At 37.8% G+C, this 24,366-nt stretch overlaps 1 protein-coding gene across 1 annotated transcript; it reads left to right on the plus strand.

Moving 5' to 3' along the window:
- Positions 1-1,654: 1,654 nt before the first annotated feature.
- On the plus strand, positions 1,655-21,028 carry ZDHHC2 (zinc finger, DHHC-type containing 2). Its single transcript, XM_008946462.1, has 11 exons — positions 1,655-1,745; positions 4,919-5,039; positions 5,986-6,055; positions 7,617-7,649; positions 12,281-12,401; positions 13,127-13,259; positions 15,792-15,918; positions 16,094-16,186; positions 17,339-17,448; positions 17,897-17,974; positions 20,828-21,028. The coding sequence occupies exons 1-10, from the start codon at positions 1,683-1,685 to the stop codon at positions 17,935-17,937; spliced, it is 912 nt and encodes a 303-aa protein (XP_008944710.1). The 5' UTR covers positions 1,655-1,682; the 3' UTR covers positions 17,938-17,974; positions 20,828-21,028.
- Positions 21,029-24,366: the final 3,338 nt, after the last annotated feature.

Genomic DNA, 24,366 nt, shown 5'->3' on the forward strand with positions numbered 1-24,366 from the left:
TCCCTTCCCTCCAGCGTGTCAGCCGCAGGGTGACAGGTTAGTCAAGCAGAACTTGCATATACCCGTGCTGTCTGGGCCTGGTCGCCTGCTTGTCCTGTGTGTGCCACATGGTGGCACTCGGGACGATCTGCTCCATAACCTTCCCCAACACCAAGGTCAGACTGACAGGCCTGTATTTCCCTCTGTCCTTCTGGCCCTTCTTGTAGATGGGTGTCACATCTGCTAACCTCCTGTCAACTGGGACTCTCCTGGTTAGCTCCCTCAGTACCTTTGGGTGGATCCCATCCAGCCCCATTGACTTGTGTGTGTCTAAGTGGTGTAGTACATCACTGACCATTTTCCCTTGGATTACAGGGCTTCGTTCTGCTCCCCATCCCTGTCTTCCAGCTCAGGAGGCTGGGCACTCAGAGAGCAACTGGTATTACTATTAGAGACTGGAGCAAAGTCGTCATTAAGTACCTCAGCCTTTTCCTCATCCTTTGTTGCTATTTACCCCCCTGCATCCAACAGAGGATGGAGATTCTCCATAGTCCTCATTTTGCTTGTATTTACAGAAGCATTTGTTATTTTATTTTATGGCAGTTGCCAGATAAAGTTCTAGCTGGACTTCTAATTATTTCCCTGCATAACTTCATGGAATCTTTGTTGTCTTCCTAAGCCTCCTGCCCCTTCTTCCATAAGCCGTAGATTTCCCTTTTCTTCCTGAGTTCCAGACAAAGCTCTGTGTAGCCAGGCCAGCCTTCTTCCTGGTGATTCGTCTTTCGGCACGTGGAGACAGCTGCTCCTGTGCCCTACAGATTTCCCTCTTGAAGAATGTCCAGCCTTCCTGGACTCCTTTGCCCTTCAGGACTGCCTCCCAAGAGACACTGTCAACCAGTGTCTTAAAGAAGTCAAAGTCTGGCCTTTAGAAACCCTAGGTGACAGTTCTACTGCCCCCTCTCCTCACTTCCCCAAGAACTGACCGCTCTATCATTTCATGATCGCTCTGCTCAAGATGGCCTCTGACTTTCACATCACCCACAAGTCCTTCTCTGTTCACAAACAGCATGTCTACCAGGGAGCCTTCCCTCATTGGCCCCTTCACCAGCTGTTTTGGGAAGTTGTCAGCCACACACCCAAGGAACCTCCTGAGCTGTCTCCTGTCTCCTGTACTATATTTCCAGCGGACATCTGGGAAGTTGAAGTCCCTCACAAGAACAAGTGGTAGTGATTGCAAGACTTCTTCCAGCTGCTTATAGAATATTTTGTCTGCTGCTTGAGCCTGATTGGGTGGTCTCTAACAGACTCCCATCGTGGCATTTGCCTTGTTGACCTTGGCTCTGATTCTTACCCATAAACACTCAACCCTGTCATCACCATCATTATGCTCAAACAATCAAAATACTGCCTAACACAGAGGGCTACCCCACTGCCTCCCCTTCCTGGCCAGCCCCTTCTGAAGAGTTTGTAGCCATCCATTGCAGCACTCCAGCTGTGCGAGTCATCCGTGTCACGTAAAGCTGAAGTACAGTATATCTGTTGTAAAGCTTTTGCAGAGCCTCCGCGTTTACATCTGTTGGAGTGACTATCTGTGGTACGTACAGCTTCCGTTTGTAAGTACTATAATATCACAGGTCTGTTTGTATTAATTCTGTTCCTTTTTGATTGTAGTTCTGTGCCTGGTTGCTTACCACATATTTTTCATGCTGTTCGTCTGGTCATACTGGAAAACAGTCTTTACGCTACCAATGAATCCTTCAAAAGAAGTAAGATAAACTTAACTTTTGTTTCTGAAACAGCCTACTTTTGTAGTATTTTGGGTAACTTAGATTCTGATCTCATATAGTTTTACGCTGTGTAGAAAAATACAGATGGTAGTTAGAGCTTCTTAACAGGAGTAAGTCAGATTGCAAACAGTCATGACCAAGACAAAAACTACACCCTCTCTCTTAAGTTTTAAAGGTTTTTAACAGATTTTTAATAATTAGATAATATTTATAATATTAAGAGGAAAAAGCCTCTCCACTTGACAAATATTATTTATTTGAACTAGTAGCTTAAATTTTTGCATGGCAACATAATACTTTTATTCAGACAAAAAAATCTGTTTCCCTGTGTTTAAGACTTACATTGCCTGTCAGCATTTGTTGTCCTCTGGACTAAAGCTCCTTCCTGTCTGTTGTGGTGTGAAGGAACTTGGGGGTTGTGGTGTGAGCACACAGCAGGTAAACTGATGCTGGGAAGCACAGCTGGCGAAGGAGGAAGGGAGCTAGTGTAGAACAGCTGCATGGAGAAGAGGGCTGAGTAGATATATACCCCAAGTCCAGCTAGTATAGAAGTGTTAAAGAAGGATGTAGTTGTCTGGGAGAACATTAAGATACAAAACCATGTTCAACCTGATCTAGCCTCATGATGATTACGTTTAGTACAATACTGAGGAGTTTTATTATTTTAAGTTCACATTCTTTCTAATATTAAAAAAAAAATACAGAAAACTGCAAATAGCCATGATGAAAATCCTCCCCATGCAGCTTGGTACAACCTGTGAAACCTTTTGGCCTCTTCAGTCCTGTCTTTGTGTAGAAACCCCACAGTTCTCGGTAGGTGGTATGAGAACACACCTGTGAGGTCAGAAAGAATCATGCTGTGGCTGCTCTGAGTTTGAAATATTCACAAAGCCAATGCTTACTTCAGCATGGTCTCACAACTCCAGCTCCTATAACTACTATGCCAACACAAAATAAATAGCTTGTGATTTCTGCTGTCTGTTGTGTGGAGGTTCTTTTCTGAGTAGCTTTCGTTTGCAAATAAGATACATAATTGTGGAAACAATTAGATAATTCATAATAATTGGCAGCTTAGGGTGTAGAGAAATGAAATAAATTAAGAACTTATTTCATTTGGCAATTACATAGCAAAATATATGCATGTATATGGTGACTGTAGCAATAATTAGAAGGGTTTTCAAATCACTGAGCTGATGCCAATAAAAGACTTCCAAAGCATTTTGACAAATCCTGAGTAATTATAGTGGGATTCCAAGCTCATCTTACTATGCTACTGGAGAACTTCAATTGAGGCATTAGAATTATTGTAGTTGAGTAACAGAAAGCAATGTGTGGTGTTTCTGTGTTCTTTGAATTTACACAATGTTGCTGGCAGAAAGTGACATCTTTGTTCTTCAGTGTTTTTTTCCTAATCTACTAAAGCAGTAAATTTAAAATTTAATGACGTTATTTTGCAATGTTAAGTTACTGTTTGGCTTCCAGTTTCTAGGATGAAGTCAGTAGTGTAAAAGGATGTATTTTCAACTTAACTGAACTGACTTAGCAACTATAGCAAATATTCATCTGAAGACTGAAAAACAGATAAAGCTTTTGCATTTGATTTCATCAATACCACAGCTGGTGCAAACCACACACCCTCTATGTTTCTTTTTAAGCTTATTTTAACTTTTTACTTGTGCAAAAAGCACTGAAATTTCAGCTGCAGTTTCTTTTTAGGAAACTTTGAGGGACTTCACTTTAGTGTGTACCATTCTGTATCTATATGTGCCATCTATATACAAGCATTGCATGAAGGTGGGAAAGAAGATGGTTTCCCATGCAGGAAGGTTTTGTAGACTTAGGGCTACTCTGAGAACCAATTAAAAATCATGGAGCTCTGTGTTTATCAAACAGGAAGCATTAAAAAAAAAAAAAAAAGGTGTTCTGAACTAAGTTTCTGCAGTGAGAACTTATGTATCCAAATATAAATCAATTCAGATGTTGGCAAGAGTGATTTCTTGCTGGGGCAAAAATGAAAGGTGACCTGAGAAACTCATACTAAACAGTTACTGTGGTTTAACCTGTCCTTGCTGAACCCCTGACAGGAGTGAACCTCCATCTTCAGCTGGAAGGTAGTGAGCTTTGCAAGAGTGGTGCCTTCTCTGTGGATGTGAGAATAGGCTCCTAACTGTACTGTATGTTTGTCTGCTTTCTTAGTTTTACATACGTCACTTTAATTAAAAAAAAAAAAAAAATCAGTATTATTGTAATGACTAGCCTTTCAGTAAATGCTTTTCAGAGGGCTTCTGTGTCTGGTATGGGTTAGAGACAGCCACTCATCCTGCCAAGTAGGGACTTCTTTTAAGAGGTGATTTTGTATCCTGTTTCTTTGATAGAGATACCGAAGACTTCAGTATCTGCCCTTTTCTAGAAGCTACAGTGACAAAGCTGACAATGTTGCTGTGTTGCAGAGAACTTTAGAGGATAAAATATTTGGACTACTTAATGTATACCATATGTCTCTTTCAGTAATTTTTATGCTCTCAGCTCTTACTAGAGCAATGCTTGTTATTACTGTTTTAGACAGTGACAGATGTTGTCCTTTTATGCAGGAAGATATGAAGATGTGGTTATTCCATCGTGCAGGACACCCATCTCTTCTTTATCTCAGCCAATATTTGAAGTAATATCACACCCTAACCCTACATGAGGAGAACAGCAGCTCTTCAGTGGCAAAAAATAAAAGGGAAAATACCAGACACAGAAAAGAAATAAAACTATCTTTTCTGCTGTTACTAGTGGTGTATTTTCTTTCAGTTAGAGACGGGCACCCATAGCTTGTATTCACTGGCTAATATTTAGTCTTACAGAAGTAAATTAACTGGTCTTTCAAGGGAATGGTAAGCTCCTGATCCTCGCTTTTGAAGAGTGTCACTTGTTACTTCTGGAAGCGTTGAATCAGTACCAAATCAGAAATAATTTTAAATTTTGTCTTCTGTTGTCATAAACTAAATTAGTGGTCCTAGGAACACTGGGTTATTTGCTGTAATACCTTGTACGTACTGCTAATACATCCTTACATAATGAATATTAATTTCTCTTTACATCTGTACAAATACTTATTCAGCTTGAAATTTGCTAACCCATAACTTTGATTTTAAAAATTATTTCAGTTTCATCTATCATATTCAGACAAGGAATCCCTAGAGAAGGAGCCTAGGGGTGAATCTCAGCAAGAAGTTTTAAGACGGGCAGCCAAGGATCTTCCTATCTATACACGGACAATGTCTGGAGGTAAATAGGTGTTCAGGAGACCACTGAAGGCAGGTGTCTTGATGTACTACTTAAACTAATTAAAAAAAAAAGATTAATTAAAGCCTTTGGATTGTAGGAAAGAACTGCTTTTCATAGTTCATAAAATAACAAAGCGAGCCAGGACCTTAACTTTAATGTAGCTTTATGCAGCTACATTTATTCAGTGGAAAGATTTTTGGAAAGTAAATTGCTGTGTAGGATTTAGGATTTTGAAGTTGATTGACAATGCCTTGCTAAATGTTTGCAAACTGACATTAACAAGTAACTTGTTTTACTAACAAGCTGCGGAAGAGGCTGTAGCAGTCTTTAACTGCATAGATTTCTTCTTTCACAGGTTAAAAAAAAATAGAAATAAATTAATCACTATCTGCATATCATGTATAGCTATATAGATCACAGTAGGAAACTGTGACTGTTCTACTTGCTGGTTGCTCAGCTGCAAGAACAAAAGCTCTTCCAAATGAAGAGTGAATCCACCTACTGATGTTTTAAGTTGTGAATGCTGCCTAGATAACCAAATCCAAGAGATCATCTCTTATAGTAAATTAAAGCTGTTAGAATAATAGCTTAAAATAGCTATATTGTTGAACAGTCTTTAAAGGTTTTCCAGTCTGCTGAGAGCTTTGTGGGTTTCATTGGTTTGTTGGTTGTTTTGCAGAGCTAAGGGGTTTGGAAGAAGAAATGCTGATTAGCAGGATTAGCAGAGATGGGAAAACTGAGCTTTTTGGGTTCACCCTGCTAGATTCAGCATTGCAAGTACTTAAAGAATGCTTCAGCATTTGTGACTGCTTCTGATCATGTTGGAATGCTGTCCTCAGGGTCCTGCTGGGCTGAGCTGAGAGGATTTACTTTGGCTCAGACTTCAGGAATCAAAATGTGTAACTAACTGTGCATTGAGATCTAATCTTGGAACTTTTTTCTTTAGCAATCAGATACTGTGACAGATGCCACCTTGTAAAACCAGATCGTTGCCATCACTGTTCTGTGTGCGACAAGTAAGAAAATACCTGACATAAGTGGTTTTCTGAATTAATGGACGTTTTGCCTAACACAGGAGCTTTTATTTTTTATGCATACATTTTTCAGGTTTAATGTTTTGGCAGATAAGGTTTTTTGCATCCTTAGATTTTTTTCAGACTTAGTTTTTATTTACTTATTTCTAAGGAAGTCTGCAACTAATTCATTTGATGGCTTTCTTGATGCCAACATGGATTATGTGGTCTTATACATTCTTTACATAGTGATTAAAAGTTACTAATATTAATAAAGAACTTTCCATAAGAATACAACCAAAAATAGCTGATAAACAAAAATTTGCTTCTTTTGTTAGAATATGAATAAAGATCACTACCCATCTCAATCTAATCATGATGTCACTTGCATCTTATCCGAGGTAATAAACTTAATATCCTGTTTTTCACTGGATAACTTGCAGGTTATTTTTATTTAAAGAAAGAAACAGCCAAGCATCCCCCATTTCTAACTGAATCTGTAAAGTAAAGTAAATTCAGCTCCATATTCCCCAGAAGTTCTAACTGCTTTCTAATTTAATCTCTTTTTTTTGGCTGTTCTTCTCTCTGACCTTTCTCAAGTTAGCTTGGAAGTCTGTATGTTTTTCCACTCTATCCCTCGGTGATTTAAATTTCTAACTTTAAGAGAAGGGGCTTTCTCAGAGCTTGATTTATTCTTAGGTTTAAGGCTCTCCCAAATACTCTTCAGCTGCTATTGCAACAAACCTTGCGTCATGTTTGTGAGGCAGAGGCAGCTTTCCACATTGTCCAGCGAAACAGCAGAGGCACTGAAAGCCTGACTGAGTTGAGGCAGAAAGAGGGTCTTGGTTGTGGTGTAGGGGATGGTGGTTGCAATGTAAGATGGGCACATTCTCACATCTGAGCAGCGTGGAGAAAAAGGGTGACCTGTGTTATTTATGAAATGTGAGTTAAATTTGCAGAATGCCATTAGTTAATATATTTTTCAGAATACCTTAATTTTGGCTTTCCCTGGTCAAAATTCACTTGCTTCAATTACGTCTGATTTTCTTGTGCATGTTTTATTAATGGAGAGTGATTAATTGCAAAGATGTTTGGATTTTTCATATAAGGTAAGTTCTTAAAAACCTCATGTGCATCTGTATATAATTATATCAAAGCAAATAATGTATTTGGAAATATATTAGTTGTATTACGAAGCATGTAATAACTGAATTAGAGCAGTTTGTAAGGCCCTGTTAGAGAATAAACAGTAGTTGAAAAACCTCTTCAGAATGAGGACCAAATCTTTAAGCTGAAGTTACAGATTGGCTTTTCTTAAGTCCCTAAGCTCTTGACAGAACAAATGTTTTGACCTTAGGTCCCCTGTGGTTTACATGTATGTAAACTGTATTTTGTGAATTTAAACAGACATCTTTGTTAATAGATTAGGTGACTAATTTTACATATGGGTGATTCTTAATCTCTGTGTGAATAATTTAAATCTAACATGTAGCTGTGCTTCTGACTTACTTTTTTTTTTCTTTTGCCGTTTGTGATACTTGGAATTCTGTTGGGATGTTTTAAGATGCATTTTGAAAATGGATCATCATTGCCCTTGGTGAGTGTGCTACTACTACTGGCTTTCTTTTCCTACTTTCTGATTTAGTAAAATAAGATCTTGAGAGGCCTGTTATGAAGGTGATGTTTCACTATTCCTAGAGTTGGATGCTTTTGTGAAGTTACTGGTCTTACAGGACCACTGGAGTTATTTACTCTATGTCCTCTTCTCCTAGGTTTGAGATGTGGAAGGAAGTTCACGTATCATTTTTCTTAAACCTTTGAGTTAGGTAACTCCATCCTTTTACAGTGAGGATGAGGTGGACTTCTGGTGAGCAGGAAAACCTCCTTAAGAATGGCACCTTTTCTTCATGGACTCTGAGTTTTGATCATTACTGTGGCTTTGTTGCATTGAATGATGTAATACTACTCTAGGTTAAAAATCAAAGGGAAGGGTTGTGCCTTGTTCCCCTTACTGAAGCTCCCATGACTGCCTGAGTGGGCTTGCTGAAAACGAGTTAGCTCTATTAGTTTTATAGGTTCTTTGTTTTCTCTCATTTTTTTTCTCCCCTCTCCCTCCCACCCTCCCTCCTTTTGCTGCCATGTCATCCTGCACAGTGGTTTTGTTTTCCTGTCGTTTCTCAGCTGCCCATGGTATCAATGGGGAGACAGGATGTGTAATTAATTTTATGTCAGTTTGGCAGGTATGTCACGGAAATAATTAAAGGTAATTGTTTAGTAAAGTCCAAGTTAAGAGGATGGAGTGAGAGATGGCAGTTCTTTGCCACATGAAACTGATCAGAAAATAAGAATGTTCTGCACTGGACAAACTAATGGTAGATGGTTCTAAGCAGCTGATTTGGCCTTTTTAAATCAAACTCCAGGGCAGAGGAGACTCTGAGGAGTCCTGAGGGTGGAAGGGGTGCTGGGCTCCTCCTGTTTGTCTTGGTCCTGTAATGTAATATATTTTAGGATTCTCCCTTCATTTTGCAGTTGCATGGTAGGTACAATTGAAGGAAATATTTAACAGTGTAGCACAGGGTTTCTTCCTACAGATACTTTTGCTTTTAAGGATCTCAGCTTATGAAACTTGATGATGCTTAATGTTAGCAGTGTGCTTCTTAATTAAAAAAAATTTTAAAAAAGAACCACACAAACATAAAATGACTGAATGCAGAACAAATTTCATATGAGAAGAGTGTTTCCTCTTTTTCACTCTTCTTTTAACTGTCCTGTAGAAACTGTAAGAAAAAAGAGCTGTCAGGCTATTCCTGACAAAATACCAATGAAAACTCCCAATATTACTATTCAGTATTATATACAGTTCTCATAAGCTTTATGGTCTGATTGGGGTTTTTTGAGTTATGCTGCCTTAGGATAGTACATGAAAATGTCCTTCATATAAACTTCAATTTCAGAATAAAAATCCATTGCATCAAACAAAAAATTATAAACTGAGAACTTAAGTGTTGCGTAAAGGGGCAGTGAAGTAATATTTCACTGGGGCATAGACTTCTAGGAAAATAAACTTAATTTTCCTCTCAGTAGCATTTGCTTATTTTACCTGTTTGAAGATCCTTTGTATCCAAACAATATAAACATGTATAGTTTGAGAGAGTATTTTCATTACTCATTTTTCTTAATCTAATAAGCAATGGGTGCAAAATGAAAAAATAGAATAGGAAAGGTACTTGAAAGATGTGTCATGCTTTTTGATGGAGAATTGTTCCTTTTGTACTTCAAGTCACAGAAGTGCACTAGAAGAAGAGATATTTTCCTGCTTCGTTTTTCCTAATTTGAGTGGACGTTCATGGTTCCTTGCTCACCCTGGAAAAAAAAAATCTATGTGGAAGTGACAAGAGGGTTCTGAAATACTGCACAGGCGCTGATCAAACTTTATAGTTTCATTTAAAGACTCATGTTCAATGGTTCTTTGGGAACTATCATATGACTACTTTGCCAACAAAAGTAAGGGTGCAAATCACTATAATGGGTGGGCTTTAGCCCCCCCAAAATCATCAGTACATCCTGCTTTGCTTTTTGTGTTGGCATATTTTGGTAGGATCAAGTTTGGTGGGAAAGAAGGGAGAAAGAACCCATGTGTTGCTTAGGGAGAGCAGGGAAACAGTAATGGGAATTACCACTGTTGTAATATTCTGCAAAATCAGCTCAGATGTCTTCTGCTTTTTGAAAGGCTTTATTTTGGCTATAACTCCTGCACTAATGGAAGTGCTGTGGTAAACAGAAATATTTAATTGCCCTGTAACTGCTCTAAAAGATTTAAGTGATACAGAAATAAAAGCATTAGTAATTTCTGTGCTAGTTCTGCTGCTACTTGTATTATGTATGCTGCAAGCAGGGATGTGATGGCTTGAGGCATCACCAAAAATATAATTCGTGTATAACAACTCCAGTAGTAACAAGGAACACCTTAGGAATCATTTGAAACATCTCTCCTTTGTCTTTTGAGTCATCTGAAAAGAATTTAGCATCTCCTTAATTCTGTTATGCATTTTGAAACTGAGCTGCATCACTTGCAGTGCCGTGGGAGCTATGTCTTTGCCTGCCATTTTCAGTAAAGGATGTCTCATCTTTTTATACTTAAAAATTGTTTTAAATATTATCTGTAATAATTATAAATTGTTAACCTGGATTGTTCTTCTGTGCGAAAGTTTGACTGCAGTAGCACACCATTTGTCAGTACCTTTGTCAGTTTTACTCTTCTTCAAAAATGTGAAATTTCAAAATCTAACCACCATTTTGGGGTTTTATGATTTGATACTACATGTTCAAATAGTACAATTACAAAATCTTGGTGTTCATTTTCTCTTCAATCTTCAATCTTCCACTAAGAATTCCGCAGTCTGGGGCTTTGTCAAGATTGAAGGGAGCAGAATAATTTATGAAAGTTTATTTTAATGTGTGTACTACATGCAGGAGTGCAAAAGAACAATGGGAAGGATAACTGTCTTTGACTCAAGAAATTTCATCTTTAGGGAATAACATTTCACTTTAATATTTCTTTTCTTTCACTCAACAGTGTCATAAAGTAAAAACTGTCCTAAACTAAAATACCGTGAAAGAAAAACACCGTTATCGTAGAAACCTTGAATCTGAAGTGCTTGAAGTCAATCACAGACTTGCTTACTTTGGCATGTTTAATGAAGAACATTTCTCTATGGAGAATTGTAAATTTGTATTCCAGTAGGAATCATGATGAGCTTAGAAGTGTATCTTCTGGGTTTTTTTAATGGAACAGCCTTTCGTGAGTCCTCTTAACTGCAGTTAATACAGATGCTTAGCTGTTGCTGCATGTTTAAATGACTGTGTCAAATTCAATGTTTAGCTAAGGTGGCATGTTTTGTAAAAGCAAAACCCAATAACAAAGCAAACAAACCCCCTGTCCACCCTGAGGATGGCTAACAGTGTACAGTGAAAGTTTATTTGGTGCTTTTTTTACTCTATTCTGGTTAGCATGCATCCTGCCATCACCATCTCCCTAAAGAAGAGAATAGTTGCAGTAACTTGTCCTGTACTGCTGGAAGCAAAAGTTGAGATTCACCACATGTTCTTATTTTTTGAGTGTTTTTTTTCCACATACAAGTGCTTTCAGGGGTGCAGTCTTGTAATGAGCTCACCTTTCTAACAGCAATATCCTGAGTTAGAGAAGGCATGTGGGTTGTTTTTTTTAACTGATATGGAAAGTTAGGGCACAGATAGCAGTGCAGCAGTAATTTTGGTTAGCTTCTTGAAGCAACCAAATAAAAGAAAGAGGAGTCTGTTAATGTATAAATTGTCAATGGGCAGCACTCCAATATTTTTCATTTGGTGGATATAATATCAGTACATGTTCAATAGAGCTCTAAAATTCATAATACTTAATGTTTCCTCTAATGGGAAGCAGCTGTGGTGCTAAATGTATGCTCATCATGTCTCTCTGATGATAGTGTATACTAGTTGTATAAATTCCTTAAAAATGGGAAACAGATAAACTTGAAGCCCATAACTAAAAATTACAAAATTAATTTTATTTTATCATTTGGATTTGTATTTACATGTTCCTAATCTCTTTTATTTGCTGTCATGTTGTCACTGATACGGAATGTTTTCTGTTCATTCAATAATAGTATGTCTCTCACCATTTTATATAAATGTAAATATTTTTAGGACTCTCCTATGAATACTTTTAAGTTTAAGAATATTACTAATAAAGTTTATGCTAATATATAGTATGATTAATGAAGGAGGATGTGGATTAAATGAGACTGCTTTTATTCTCAAAAAATTCAGTCAAGATTTGTACTCTTGGCTTGTAACTGTCGCAGTTGTTACAGTACGTCCCATGGTAATATGTGGATACTGCAACTTACCTACAAAATGTAACTGCAGTTCACATTTATACCAGACATGCTGGGAACAGGTTTCGTACCAAAAGTCAAAACTGAATTCCAGTAAACTGTTATAAGTGGTATTACCTGGTAAAGTTCTTTGGGGTTGATGTTTTGGCTAGAATTTCTACAGTAATTTGGAAGTTGAAGCTAAATACATTGCAATAACTTGAGGCTTCACAGACACAAAACAAAACTTGGTCTACCTACCAACAGAGTAAAGTAGCTTATTTCTAAATTGAATTAAGGCAAAGAATGTAACTTTCTTTACATTCCTTTTTTATTTTTACTTTTTTTTTATCAGGGTGAACAATTGTGTAGGATTCTCCAATTACAAGTTTTTTCTCCTCTTCTTGGCTTACTCTCTGCTGTATTGCCTTTTCATTGCTGCAACGGATTTACAATATTTTATCAAGTTTTGGACAGTAAGTACTCCAATATGCATACTGTCTTTAAGCATTTGAAGTTACCACTGTGCAAGTGTAAGATTCAAGGCTTTAAATTGTAATCTAGTTATCTCCTAATATGAGGTACAAACTCTTATCTAATGATCATACTCCTCTATTTTTTTTCCTGTTTGTAATTGCTTATGAAATCTCACTTATTCCTACATAATTTTGAAGCTGCATAGAACAAGTATGTGATTATTTATAATAATGTTTACAAGAGAATTTATATTATATATAGGTTTTGTTAACATCTTTTAATGCTATGCTATGAAAATGGTTCAGAGGGACATTTTCTAGTGTTTCAGTTATGTTTGTATGTGTTCACAGCTCAAGATATTATCTTCTTAGATTTGTAGTAATATAACTATTCTGAAAAGGCTGATTAAACAAGACAATTTTTGTGAAGATAAATTATTCTTCCCTAAAACACACTTTAAAGTTCGGATCCAAATTGCAGGTTCTTGTTACAAGTGTTTATACTTCGTCAAGCAGGGGCCTGTTCCTTTAATTTAGATGTCATCAACCTAACTGCATGGACATCTATACAGAGAAGGAGTATAATTCATTTACTCAGACTGTTTTTGTGTGCTACATTTGTGTTCTGCACTGAATTTGATTTGGCTGAATAGAGGTTTATTAATAATAAAATTAAAAAGTTGTTTCCCCAATTCTAACAGCACAATTATTTTTTTTTTCTTTAGAATGGCCTTCCTGATACTCAAGCCAAGTTCCACATCATGTTTTTATTCTTTGCTGCGGCTATGTTTTCTGTCAGTCTGTCTTCTCTCTTTGGGTATCACTGTTGGCTTGTCAGCAAGAATAAATCTACATTAGGTAAGTGGATTTGATGCATCTGTGTTTGACAGCAAAAAGTAAACAATAAGTGTCTATTATATATGGAAGTAATGGAAAAGGTGGGTAATCCTTTATAGGTTCCTTGGATCCTGGTTAGAAGTGTCTGGATCTGACAGCATCCAGTACTTGACTCTCCAGTTCTGATGCTCCCTAGAAATTCTGACTCTTTTCCCGTTGCCCCAAGGGGCCAAACTGTTAATGAATTTATCCTCTTCCTCCCGCTTCCTCTCATCCATAGTTTGTTAACAGAAAACAAATATTTTTTTTAAAAAAATACCTTTGTAATGAATGTTAGATGCACTAGTGTATTTGCACAAATGCTTCTTGTTTGGCATTCCCAGCCCCCAGGCCAGAGTCCTCTGATGTGGTGTCTTAGGCAGGGCAGAGGCTCCAGTGCTTTGTTACCTCTCTTGCCCCCTTCAGAACCAAAGTTCCTCTGTTCAATTTGGCTATGGTTTTGTTTAAAAGCTGTGAAAAGCATAATTGTTAATTCCAAAGCTTTGCCTGGACTGGAGGCAAAAAGAGAAAAAAGAAATACCTGGAAGGCAGGCTGATTGTGGCCCTAGTGTAGTTAGTTTTGATCAATATGAATTGAGCACAGAGAGCCAATGTCAAAGAATGATCTGATACAGAAGAACAGACTTTAAGGCAGAGTTTCTGTATTTAGTAGTAAATGAACAGGGAAATCTGAAAGGCAGTTTCACAGTTCTGAGTCTTGTCTACAACATAATCGTGGATGCATAGAAAGGATTCTGTGTTAGGAGTTGATTTTAAAACATCAAGGAAGATGGCTTACCACTTGGATGCATGTTTGTCTGCTTATAAAACTTAATAAATGGGGGTGCAGAAGATTTGAGTGCCTATTCTATACTATTTCCTGGACTGTAATAATTCCAATCTGAAAGATATTCATTAAAGTTTCTAAATCTCTAGATGTGTTTCTCTTGATAAGCAAAGTTCAGAAGCTGAATTGGAGCAAGGCAGTGAATTTATACTTTTTTCCCAATTCTCTTGGGATTTACTAATTAATCATATAGATGATTAATGGAAAACTTTGGATATATACATATAATCTAAGAAAGTTTGGTTATTTCAGTGTTTCTTTAGTGTTTGTGGGTTTCCTCAGTATTCTGAAAAATCATCTACTTAAAAATTATTGGAAAAAAAATGTACAATGTAGTTACAAACGGAGACAAATTTTACTAATGATGCCTAAATGAACAGAAATAATTAAATATTCTGTTTTAAAACTATTATTATTTTAATGCAAAACTTAATGCAAAATACACTTCTAATTCAACATTTCATGTTTTTAAAACAAATTGAATTCCATGCAGGTAATATACCATGTTTTGTGTACACTTAAGCTACACAAAGAGATCATTTTACTTTGGGCAACGACTTGATGTGTCAAACCCTGAAGATGCAGTAATTTGGCAATGAAGCCATGACAGCTTTAAGTGTGACTGTGCTTAAATCATCTGGCAGCTGTTTTTCTAAAAACCTCTCATGGGCATCTAAAAGGGTATCTCTCTTTTCCATTCCCCCTGCTTTAAAACACCTTGTAACTAATGCATACTACACGTGCAAGGTCATTTCTTCACTATGAGGGTGGTGAGACACTGGAACAGATTGCCCAGGGAAGTTGTGGATGCTCCATCACTGGATGTGTTCAAGACCAGGTTGGATGGGGCTCTGAGCCGGTGGGTGGCGTTTCTGCCCATGGCAGGGGGGTTGATCTTTAAGGTCTCTTCCAACCCAAAACCGTTCTATGAGTCTATGTTTTCTAGCAGTTCATTGCTAAAGTTTTCTGCAGAAGGAAAATCTCTGCATGGTTCCAACGTGGCTTTTGTGAGCTGTACTGTCAGGGCATAAGGACATGGTTTGCCTACTATATATAGCCAATTAAGGGAATGAAATGGCTGTCAGTCATTTGGTGGAATGGGAATGAGTTTTCTGCTTTAGGCACTTTGCAACTTTTGAGGCTGGGTGTGGCTGTCTTCTCCAGAAATTTAGATTGGATGTGCATGTCCCCATGGATGGGGTCTTTCTTTGCAACTGTAAAAACACACAATATTTTCATACCCCAGAGTGTGAGAAGCTAGTCTAACTACTAAAGTAGCTTAAGCTTTTCCTCTTTTCTGTGACTCCTTCTGTAGTAAACCCTTTGCTCAGGTTTTTCTTTCTTGAATGCTCCCTGTGGTATAGTCACTTGCTGAAATCTTCATATAACATATCATGCCTTCTTAAAAAGTGAGTTCCTCACTTCCTTGCCTTGATTAGGGAGGAGGATTGGGGGAGACTTGCACCCTCCCTCAGCCATAGGACCTCCTCTGCATGCAGTGACCATGTAGCATTGACTTGGACTGGCAAGTGGACTGCCTTTCTCAGTCCTTTGGGCAGTACAGCCTTTCCTCTTGGATGATGGTGTCATCAGTGCAATTGGCCATTGTGAAACTTAAACGTGCTGTCTTGTGAAGTTATCTAATTACTTTTTTTTTGTCTTTTAAGAGGTATTCAGAGCTCCTATATTCCGTCACAGAACAGACAAGAATGGCTTCAGCTTGGGCTTCAGCAAAAACCTAAGGCAGGTGTTTGGAGATGAGAAGAAATACTGGTTGCTGCCCGTGTTTTCCAGGTATACTCAGTTTTTAATGCTTCATTTATTAAAACAGTTGAATATTCAGGATCCACTGGGTTTGGTGGTGTGGTGGTGGGTGGTTTTAAATAAGGTACGGTAATATTCACTTTTAAAGAAACAGTTCTTCAAAGTTGTTTTTATTGTTTGTATGATGCTAATTTTAATTTTTCAGTCTAGGGGATGGTTGCTCCTTCCCAACTTGCCTTGTTAATCAGGATCCTGAGCAAGCTTCCACACCTGGTGGTCTTAATTCAACATCCAAAAAGTAATCTGCTTTTTTGTTACTCATTTCAAACAGTTGATAATGTGTTTTTTTCTGGTGCACATATAAATGGAACCATGTATAAGATACTTAGAAGTGGTAAGCAAATTAAGAGTATCCTACCAATAAATACAAGTCAGATTTTGAACAGCTAAACTGTAATTCAGATAATCCTCAGAATTATATTTAAATTTGTGGAAATAAGGTGTTTGGGTTTTTTTTTCCCTGATGTGTTTTGTCTTGGTTCAGTGGCATCCCAGGACCTGAATTTTCCACACCTGCCTTACATTCAGTATCAGCAACATTCTGTTCTACATACATATGAGGTGGTTAGTCTGTCTGCCTGTGATGTGGGTGCACTACCTTGCAAAGCTCTTGAGGGAGACTGGTTTCTTCATAGCTGGGAAAAGATGCTTCTCATAAGGGAATCCTAGACCTCAGCACTTATGCCAAAGCATGGGAAGCTACATCTTAAATGCACATTTTGTTTCTGCTAATAATAGGATGTATTTTCTTAATTCTTATCCTTCATAAAAATGGTGTCATTGAAATGGTGTCTTTAAAGTGTGAAAAGGAGCAGATGGTCCTTCAACTAAATAAATGTAATAGCTTAGTATTTTATATTGTAATTTTTTGGTAGCATTTATGTAATGAAGAGTGTGGTAAGTCTAGTAGACTTGGACATGTGACTAAGAAATTATGATGGAATCATATTGACATATTTTATTCACAAAATGCATGATGTTTCAGCTAGCTGTTTATCGACATTTTAAGTCTTACAACAGTGATCAATAGCTTACTTTAGGCAAGAGATTTTATAGATGTTCTCTCTACCATTTATCATGTTAGGTTTGGTGTAGTGGGAGAGAATATGGCTAGAGTGCATTTGGAACCGAAGTATGTGTATTAATATGTAATAGCTGTCAAAGAAATCAGAATGCTTCCCTGTTTTGTACTTGGGAGCTGGATTTTTGGATTGTGCTTCCACCTGTGACAACCAGAGTGTAACGTACGTAAGGGTAGAAGTGTAATGATCCGTCAGAAGAGAAACAAGGTAAGGTAGGGAAAACACTGCGTGTGAGAAGGTTTGTAATGTGTGGGAAGACAATGACCAAGTGCTGCAGTGTCCTGATGTTGTGTTTGCTGGCACCGCAGCGAGAGCCACCTGTTCCCTGCCAAGCTGCTGCGCGACTCCCAGAGCCACCTCCTCACTGACCCGCCGGCCTGGCCAGAGACCAGTGCCAAGGCTGAAAAGGACAAAGTGGGTAAGGGATTGAGCTGCGCTGCAATTATTTGTTTCGTAATAGACTGGTTTGGGAGGACATGGTATAAAAATGACCGAGGTCGCTTGGTTTGTATTCATGAACCAAAATTCACAAAGCTTGTTTTAAATGCGTGTTTGTGGGAAGTTTCACGAGCTGCTGAGCCCTTCCCAATTAAACCTGACCAGGAGGTTCTGAGAACACTAACCGCTGAAGGTGCCAATGGTCTTCCAGGCTGAGCCTGAGAGTTCTTTTGGTGACAAACCGCTTATACCAGAATATGGTGACACCTTGTTGCAGCTACTGAAAACCACTGTAATGGGCACAGGACAGGAACAGACCTGGTAGTAGTGGAATGACATTAAGATGGGCTGTTATTTTAAGGCCAGATTGTTTGCCAAAATAGACATGAGGCCTTTTCCTACGGAAATATTTTTTTTTTATCTTTAAGGTATGAGCAATCCTGCATTAACCATGGAAAATGAAACCTAATTTCCCTTAAAGGAAACATCTGAATATGTAAGGAAAGGTATGTTAATATTCTGTACTTAATATGTTATTCCATGATTCCTTACCACTTGAAGAATGCGTAAAAGCAAATCACCAAAGCAATTCCTTTTGGTTTTCTTCAATTTATTTTTTTTTTACCATAAGTAGTAGCACATGAATACATAGTTTTAAACTAAACCTCCTGTTTCCTCTCTAAAAAACTTTTTTTAAAATACCTATTGCTTTTAAGTAATATTGCAAAAGATTATGATCTTCTCTTTCTCTAAAAATGTATTGAAATTGTGACTATTCAAGCTGTCCAGCAAATATTTGTAAAGCTAAATTTGAAAATGAAGTTAGTTGGTAACACCGAACACAAAGATCATAGCTTCATCTGCTAAAGCAGGTGGAGGTCTATCAGATGATGAAAAAGGATTTCTTCTAATATATAAGCTATTTAGCAGCTTGTTTTGCTATGCCAGGTATTGAGTTGCATCCTAATTAATAATAAAAAAGTGCTGCCTACTGAAGGCAAGAGAGGTCTGTATGACTTCCTGAGCATTTAGTCACCTACAGTCAAAAACAGCTGATTTTTTTTTCATTTTTTGCATTGATATCTGGCAACATAGAGGTCGCAGAAGGGAGGTTTGAGAAGCAGCTAGTAAATTCTGTTATTTACATGAGGGGAAGAGACCTTAATAATTGGATTGCAGGGAACGAACACAATCGATTGTCATATTCACTTTAGCATTTGAAGATTTCTAACTCCACCAAAGCTTATGGAAATAACTATTTCGTAGTTAAATCTAGATAAAAAATTTTACTCTAACCCTAAGAATTTCAGCACACCAGAACATTTTTGATCTTTCAAGAGCATTGGAGGAGTCATTCCAACAGGATCATTTCCATCTCTGCTCTTGGAAGCACCCTTTCAGGCAGCCTGAAGAAGTGTCTCAAGTGGATTTCCTTTATTTATGTGTTACATGACTCTCGACCATGTTGTCATGTCTGTTGGGTTGTTCTTGGTTACTCCTGGAGGAAGTGGGAGGCATGGAAAGCCATCAGAAAACAGGAGTGACTGTCGGTAGACCCAGTAGCCTAGTAGCTGGACTGGGCATGGTATTGCATCATCAAAGAGGATTAAAAAAATGGTAGGTGTGCCGATACCAACAGGTGGCCTGTAGCTTGTACCAAAAAGGTCCCAGAAGTTCTGTTGGAGTCATCAGAGAAACTACAAAATTCTTGACCCTTACATTCTGGTTTTGTGGTAAGTGGTGAACAAAGACCCAGACAGTTCCAGATCTACGTACATGTACAAACTTGAGGATGGTGTGAAGCATTAAAGTGTTGAAAACATGGGTGTCAAATGAAGAGACTTGAAGAGACAAGCAAATTAAATTCAGCTGGTGTCTGTAATTTTGACTGCTCTGTGTAGTTCTTTTTAACATAATCAAAAATCTTCATTTCTAACTTGTTCAAAATGTAAAATGCTGTGCTTCTGCCTTGTTTATCTGTCATTTCAACAAAACAACAGCTTCTGAAAAAGAATAAATTACTCAACCTCAGCTTAATTTCTCAAGTCAAGCATTAGAGATAGGCTTTAAAGAAAAAGATTTTTTTGGATTATGTTATAGAAATATAATTACGTACAGAAATACAGCTAGTTTTGTCAGGTTGGAGTTCTGCTTTCTAAAGTCGTAACATTTTATTTGGTTAAGTAATATCTTTTAAAATGTAATCTTTCTTTGAAGAGTGTGTACGTTTTATTCAGACTGTCGTTCAGGCTATTCTGAATATGAAACATGGTCTGTGATTGTTCTCAAGATGCTGAAAGTGGGTTTTTTTCAAGCCATTCAGCTTGATAAACATCTCATGCTCTTCTTTGGTTGTTTTTTTGTTTTTGTTTTCGTTTTTTTTTTTTTTTCTGTTTTTCTTTTAGTCCCGTCTGAGAAAGTAACAATTAGATTTGTGTTTGCAGTCTGATTACTCCACCCCCTGGGTTTTGAGTGGTTTGTTGGTTTGGGTTGGGATTTTTTTTGTTTCTTCTTCATGTTAGTATCCATTTTGAAGTACAGCTTCTTAAAGAAAGATCACCTTCAGAGAAAGTTATGTTCCAAAGAATAAGTGTAAAGCTATGTGAGTAAGTTAGTTTTGCCTCAAACTGATGGATGCACATCTCAAAAGGGCAGTAGCTAAAGACTGAGAATCTTTGTCATGAATGTAAGTGCCAGTTTGGTGGCAGCCTTAGCTCTGAGTTGTTGCTATGTGGCACTTGACTTCATGGAACTAAAATCTAGATTACTGTGTATAAATATAGATAGATATCTAACATGCAGTTGCTGGAATAAGAGCCATTATATAAAAACTTTTTTTACTTCTTTAACTACTTCACATTAAATTTCATTACTTTATTGTCAGTATTTGACTTATATTTTTTCCTAGGGAGTGAGTAAAGATGCTGAAGTCACAACAATAAAACTATTTTCATCTTTGATGTGAAAAATACACCTTACAGATCCAGCCAGTGTTTTAGTAATTGGAATTTCTCTCCCAACTAAGGAATGTTCAATATATCAGAGGACTAATGATTGAGCATGACAGATGTTGTTGACACTAATGTAATAGAGAACGGTTTTTAATGATGTTGGGACCAGAAAATACAGTAAAAATAGCTCACTTCATTTTATAAACTGGTATCCTATGTGGTCAGTTTTTAATCTGTCATCCTGAAGTGGATTAATAACATAACTGTGAGCAGTCTTGTGTTCCTCTTCAGGGTGGATTTTCATTCAGCTGTTGTTCCCTTTCAAGCTGATAAAAATTAAGTTATTGCACCAAGTCTCAATATTCTTCAATTCTAATAATGTATTTTGTTATTGATGTTCTGTTCCAGTTCAAGAAAAAGCTGTTGTTGGAAGGAAGATGGATTTCTTCCCAATATCAGCCCTGTTGGCCAGCTGCTCCTGTCTGCTCCTGTGTGGATGTGCTCAGAAAACAAACTGACAGATGATTAGCTGTCTCCCTGTCACTGCTTAAAACATAAAACTAAACATACTACTTCTGAACCATACAAAGAATGTTTCAACTTAAAATTACTGGTTTCAAATGGTGAAGGATGATTCTAAGTATTAGGAAAAAAGTTTGAGTTTACAATTGTAAAAACTCAATGGCTGGTTTTACTTTGCTATTCAGCACAAGAAAAATGGGACCTCCTTAAGTATCAGTCCATGTTCTTACCTTCGTTTTGAAAATTCATCTGTTAATTCAAATTGCTGTAAGTAGTTGACTTTAAAATCAAATTTCTGCACTACTGGCTTTAAGAACTGGGAGAAGAGCCAGTGTTGATTATGAATAATTTAGTGGCTTGGTGGAGTGTATTTTTTTTTTTGAGCGCTTGATAAGCAACTTTTGAAGATAAGGAGGCCCAAGTGAAGTGTCTGAATATTTTTTGGAACATTTTTGGAAAATGTTATTGCAGAAGCTCCTTAGAGCTGCACTACTAATAGTCTGAAAAGTCATGGAGGAGAAAAAAAAATTCCTTTGTTAATTGAATGCTACAGTGGATCACTGGTTTTGGAGCGATAAAAAGCCTGTGCTCAGGTGGAATAATACAGAACTGAAGCTGCCAGCTGGGGATTTTGATGGGAGTTGGACAGGACAGTGCTACGAAATGGGGATTTTGTTGTCCCATTTGGACCCATTAACCTTTTCAAGAAATGGATGTTGGCACTTACTTTGATCCAAAAGGCTTTTGACCAACCTGTGTTCCTGAGGGTCACTGTCTTTCAAAACCCTATTTTCTTATTAATCAGCAGTTGTCTCAGATTTCTTTTTGCACTTGTGCTTTAAGACACTGCCTTTAAGTGTGAAACGTAACAAACATCATGTACAATCAAGGAGACTTACTGTTATAACTTGCATTTACAGGACAACATCTATTTGTTTGCAACACCAAACAGCCAAGCTGCTGCACATAGGAACCCCCTCCAATTAAGATAGGAGCTAGCAACTTTGTTAGGATCAGAGTTTAGGGGCCAGATAACAAAAGAGGCATTAGCAACTTTAAAAGTCAAGGATGTTTCAGCAACATAAACTTAAATGTCTTGTGCCTTTTATATACACAACATTTATGGAATCGTGTTTACATTTAAATGCAAATTGTTATTCTGAAAAGGACTTTAGGAGGAACTTAGTTATGCTTTGAGGTGGCTAGATAAAAAGACTAGTCAAAAACAAGAAAAGTGAAAAGCTCTCAGATTAAACTCAGTTCTGTTACCAAACCTCAGTCACTCGGCAGGTTGGTTCCCAGTGTAAAGATGCCGGTTGTTTGTCTAGGAAGCTGGCAGCAGGACTAAGTGACAGATTTCTGAAAGCAAAAATCTTCTCATTAACTCATCTACAGGCAGGTAACTCTAAACTTTGTCCTTCCTGGGTTTACAACTTAAGTGACAGCTATTGGAGCACAAATGTGGCTTTTTTTCTAGTAAGGGAAAATGTATGTATTTTACCAGCCTGAAAACATCTGTTTCTTGCCAGAAGTGCCAGAGTGTGGATCCCTTGATGTAGAATGCCATTTTTAAAACTAGCATGAAGGTAGCATACAGTTTACATGATAACTGCAGACACCTAGCAACCAAAAGTTTTTTGCAGCTATTTATTCAGTGTTGTTCTGTCAGCTTACCTCCTATTGGTGTTTGTTTAAAGGCTAACTTGTCAAGGGATAAGGGGGAGAGGAAAAAAAAAATCTATTTTTTAAAACTTCAGGTTCTGTTACCTGTGTAGTCTTGGTTTTTTTTACGCAGTTAGTCACAGGGTGGTTTGTCATGGAGCATGCATTAGAGAGTACTGAGAAAAAAGTTGAAATTCAGCTTCAGTGTAACTTGCTCCATATTTTTACATAAGGACAAATTACAGATTTCTTCCCCAGAAAACTCAGAAATGGATCTCATCACAGATGCCAGCCTCCCTGACTATGTCCAGGGCTCTGAGAGCTCTCAGCAAGGCTGGGGATCAGTGTAGAGAAAGGACAGGGATAAGGAACCAAGAAATGCTTGGCTTCTCTGGAAAAAGCCCAATATTGTGAAAGCACAATAGCCCTAAATAATCTGCAGCTTCGATGTAGCCCGAGGCTGTCCCTGCAGCAGAAAACTGATGGAGGCGTGAGAGATAGACACTGATGAAGGGAGAAGGTAGAGAGAAATTGCAGTAGCTCAGAGGTGAAAGTTGAGCAGATTTGAAGCAGAGGGCTGTAGCTACACCTGCTCTCAGGATGGATATGAGTCGTGTCTCTGTGAAGAGCACTGTCAGCAGGCTTTTGGGGGTTCCTGGCAGGTCTCACTGTGCAGAACATGGACAAGAGTGAGCTAGTTGTGCTTTAAAGTGTAATATCTGATATGACTATATCCTTGGCTTTAAGCCCTCTAATACTCTATACAGCTAAGTGAAAATGGTCTTTTGACATGTTGAGCATTGATGCTGTTACAATGCACATGGGAGAATTTGAGAGGAGGTATGGGGGGAAGCAAGGACACCATGCTCTTTGTCCACTTATACCAATTCTCCTTTATATTCTTGCTAGGCACTTTACTGCAGCCTTTTGTGTAACTTCTGTATTTTTTTTTTAAGACCGCTTTTTACGTACTGTACCGTTACTAATCTACTTTTTTGCTAAAAAGAAAATTATAGCCCTGATATTTGTCTAGCAGTATGACTGCATTTGAAGCTTCAGTGGAAGCTGGACAAGTTCTACACTCCTCAGATGGGCCTTAGTCCCTAAGGACAACAGAGTTAAATGTATTTTGTATATATGTAAACAGTCGTATGAATCACAGCCCCCACATACATAGGAAGCTTCCTTAATTTGTTAGACTAGAACAAATCCAATACACGATTGCACCAGAAGTGGTTCTCACATTCTGTGTCAGTTGATGTACTGGTGATGGAGCACACAAGTCTTCAGAGAACAATTTTTATTAAGAAAACGGAACACCTCCATGTTGGTGAGCTCCTCCCACTGAGCCATTAGACACAGCTGCTGCCGTGCACTTTAATTCTTTAACTGGAGAGGGGAAAAAACTGTGCTGTTTAAGTTGCAGATGGAAAGTTCTTTAGTATCCTACAACTGTGGGCAGATAATTAATGAAACACTGCTAATTATTTTTAGCCGTTCAAGTACTTGAAATCTGGGTCTTCAATCAAGACTTGAGTAAGGGTGCAGGAAGCAAGTCGGGTTTAGCACCTGGTATGGGGTAGCTGTTAATCATTAGTTGGACTGAGAGTTCTTGCCCTGATTCAGTTGAGTGGTGGGCTGGAGTGGCAGTGGGAGTATACATCTACATTAAATTTTGTGTATAAATTTGCTACTTGTTATTGTATTGCTCAAATAAATGCTTCATGTTCAGAAGGTAATGCGGGAATACGTCACTAGCACAC

The sequence above is a fragment of the Merops nubicus genome, unplaced genomic scaffold, assembly GCF_000691845.1.
Source record: "Merops nubicus isolate BGI_N331 unplaced genomic scaffold, ASM69184v1 scaffold13268, whole genome shotgun sequence".
Taxonomy (NCBI): domain Eukaryota; kingdom Metazoa; phylum Chordata; class Aves; order Coraciiformes; family Meropidae; genus Merops; species Merops nubicus.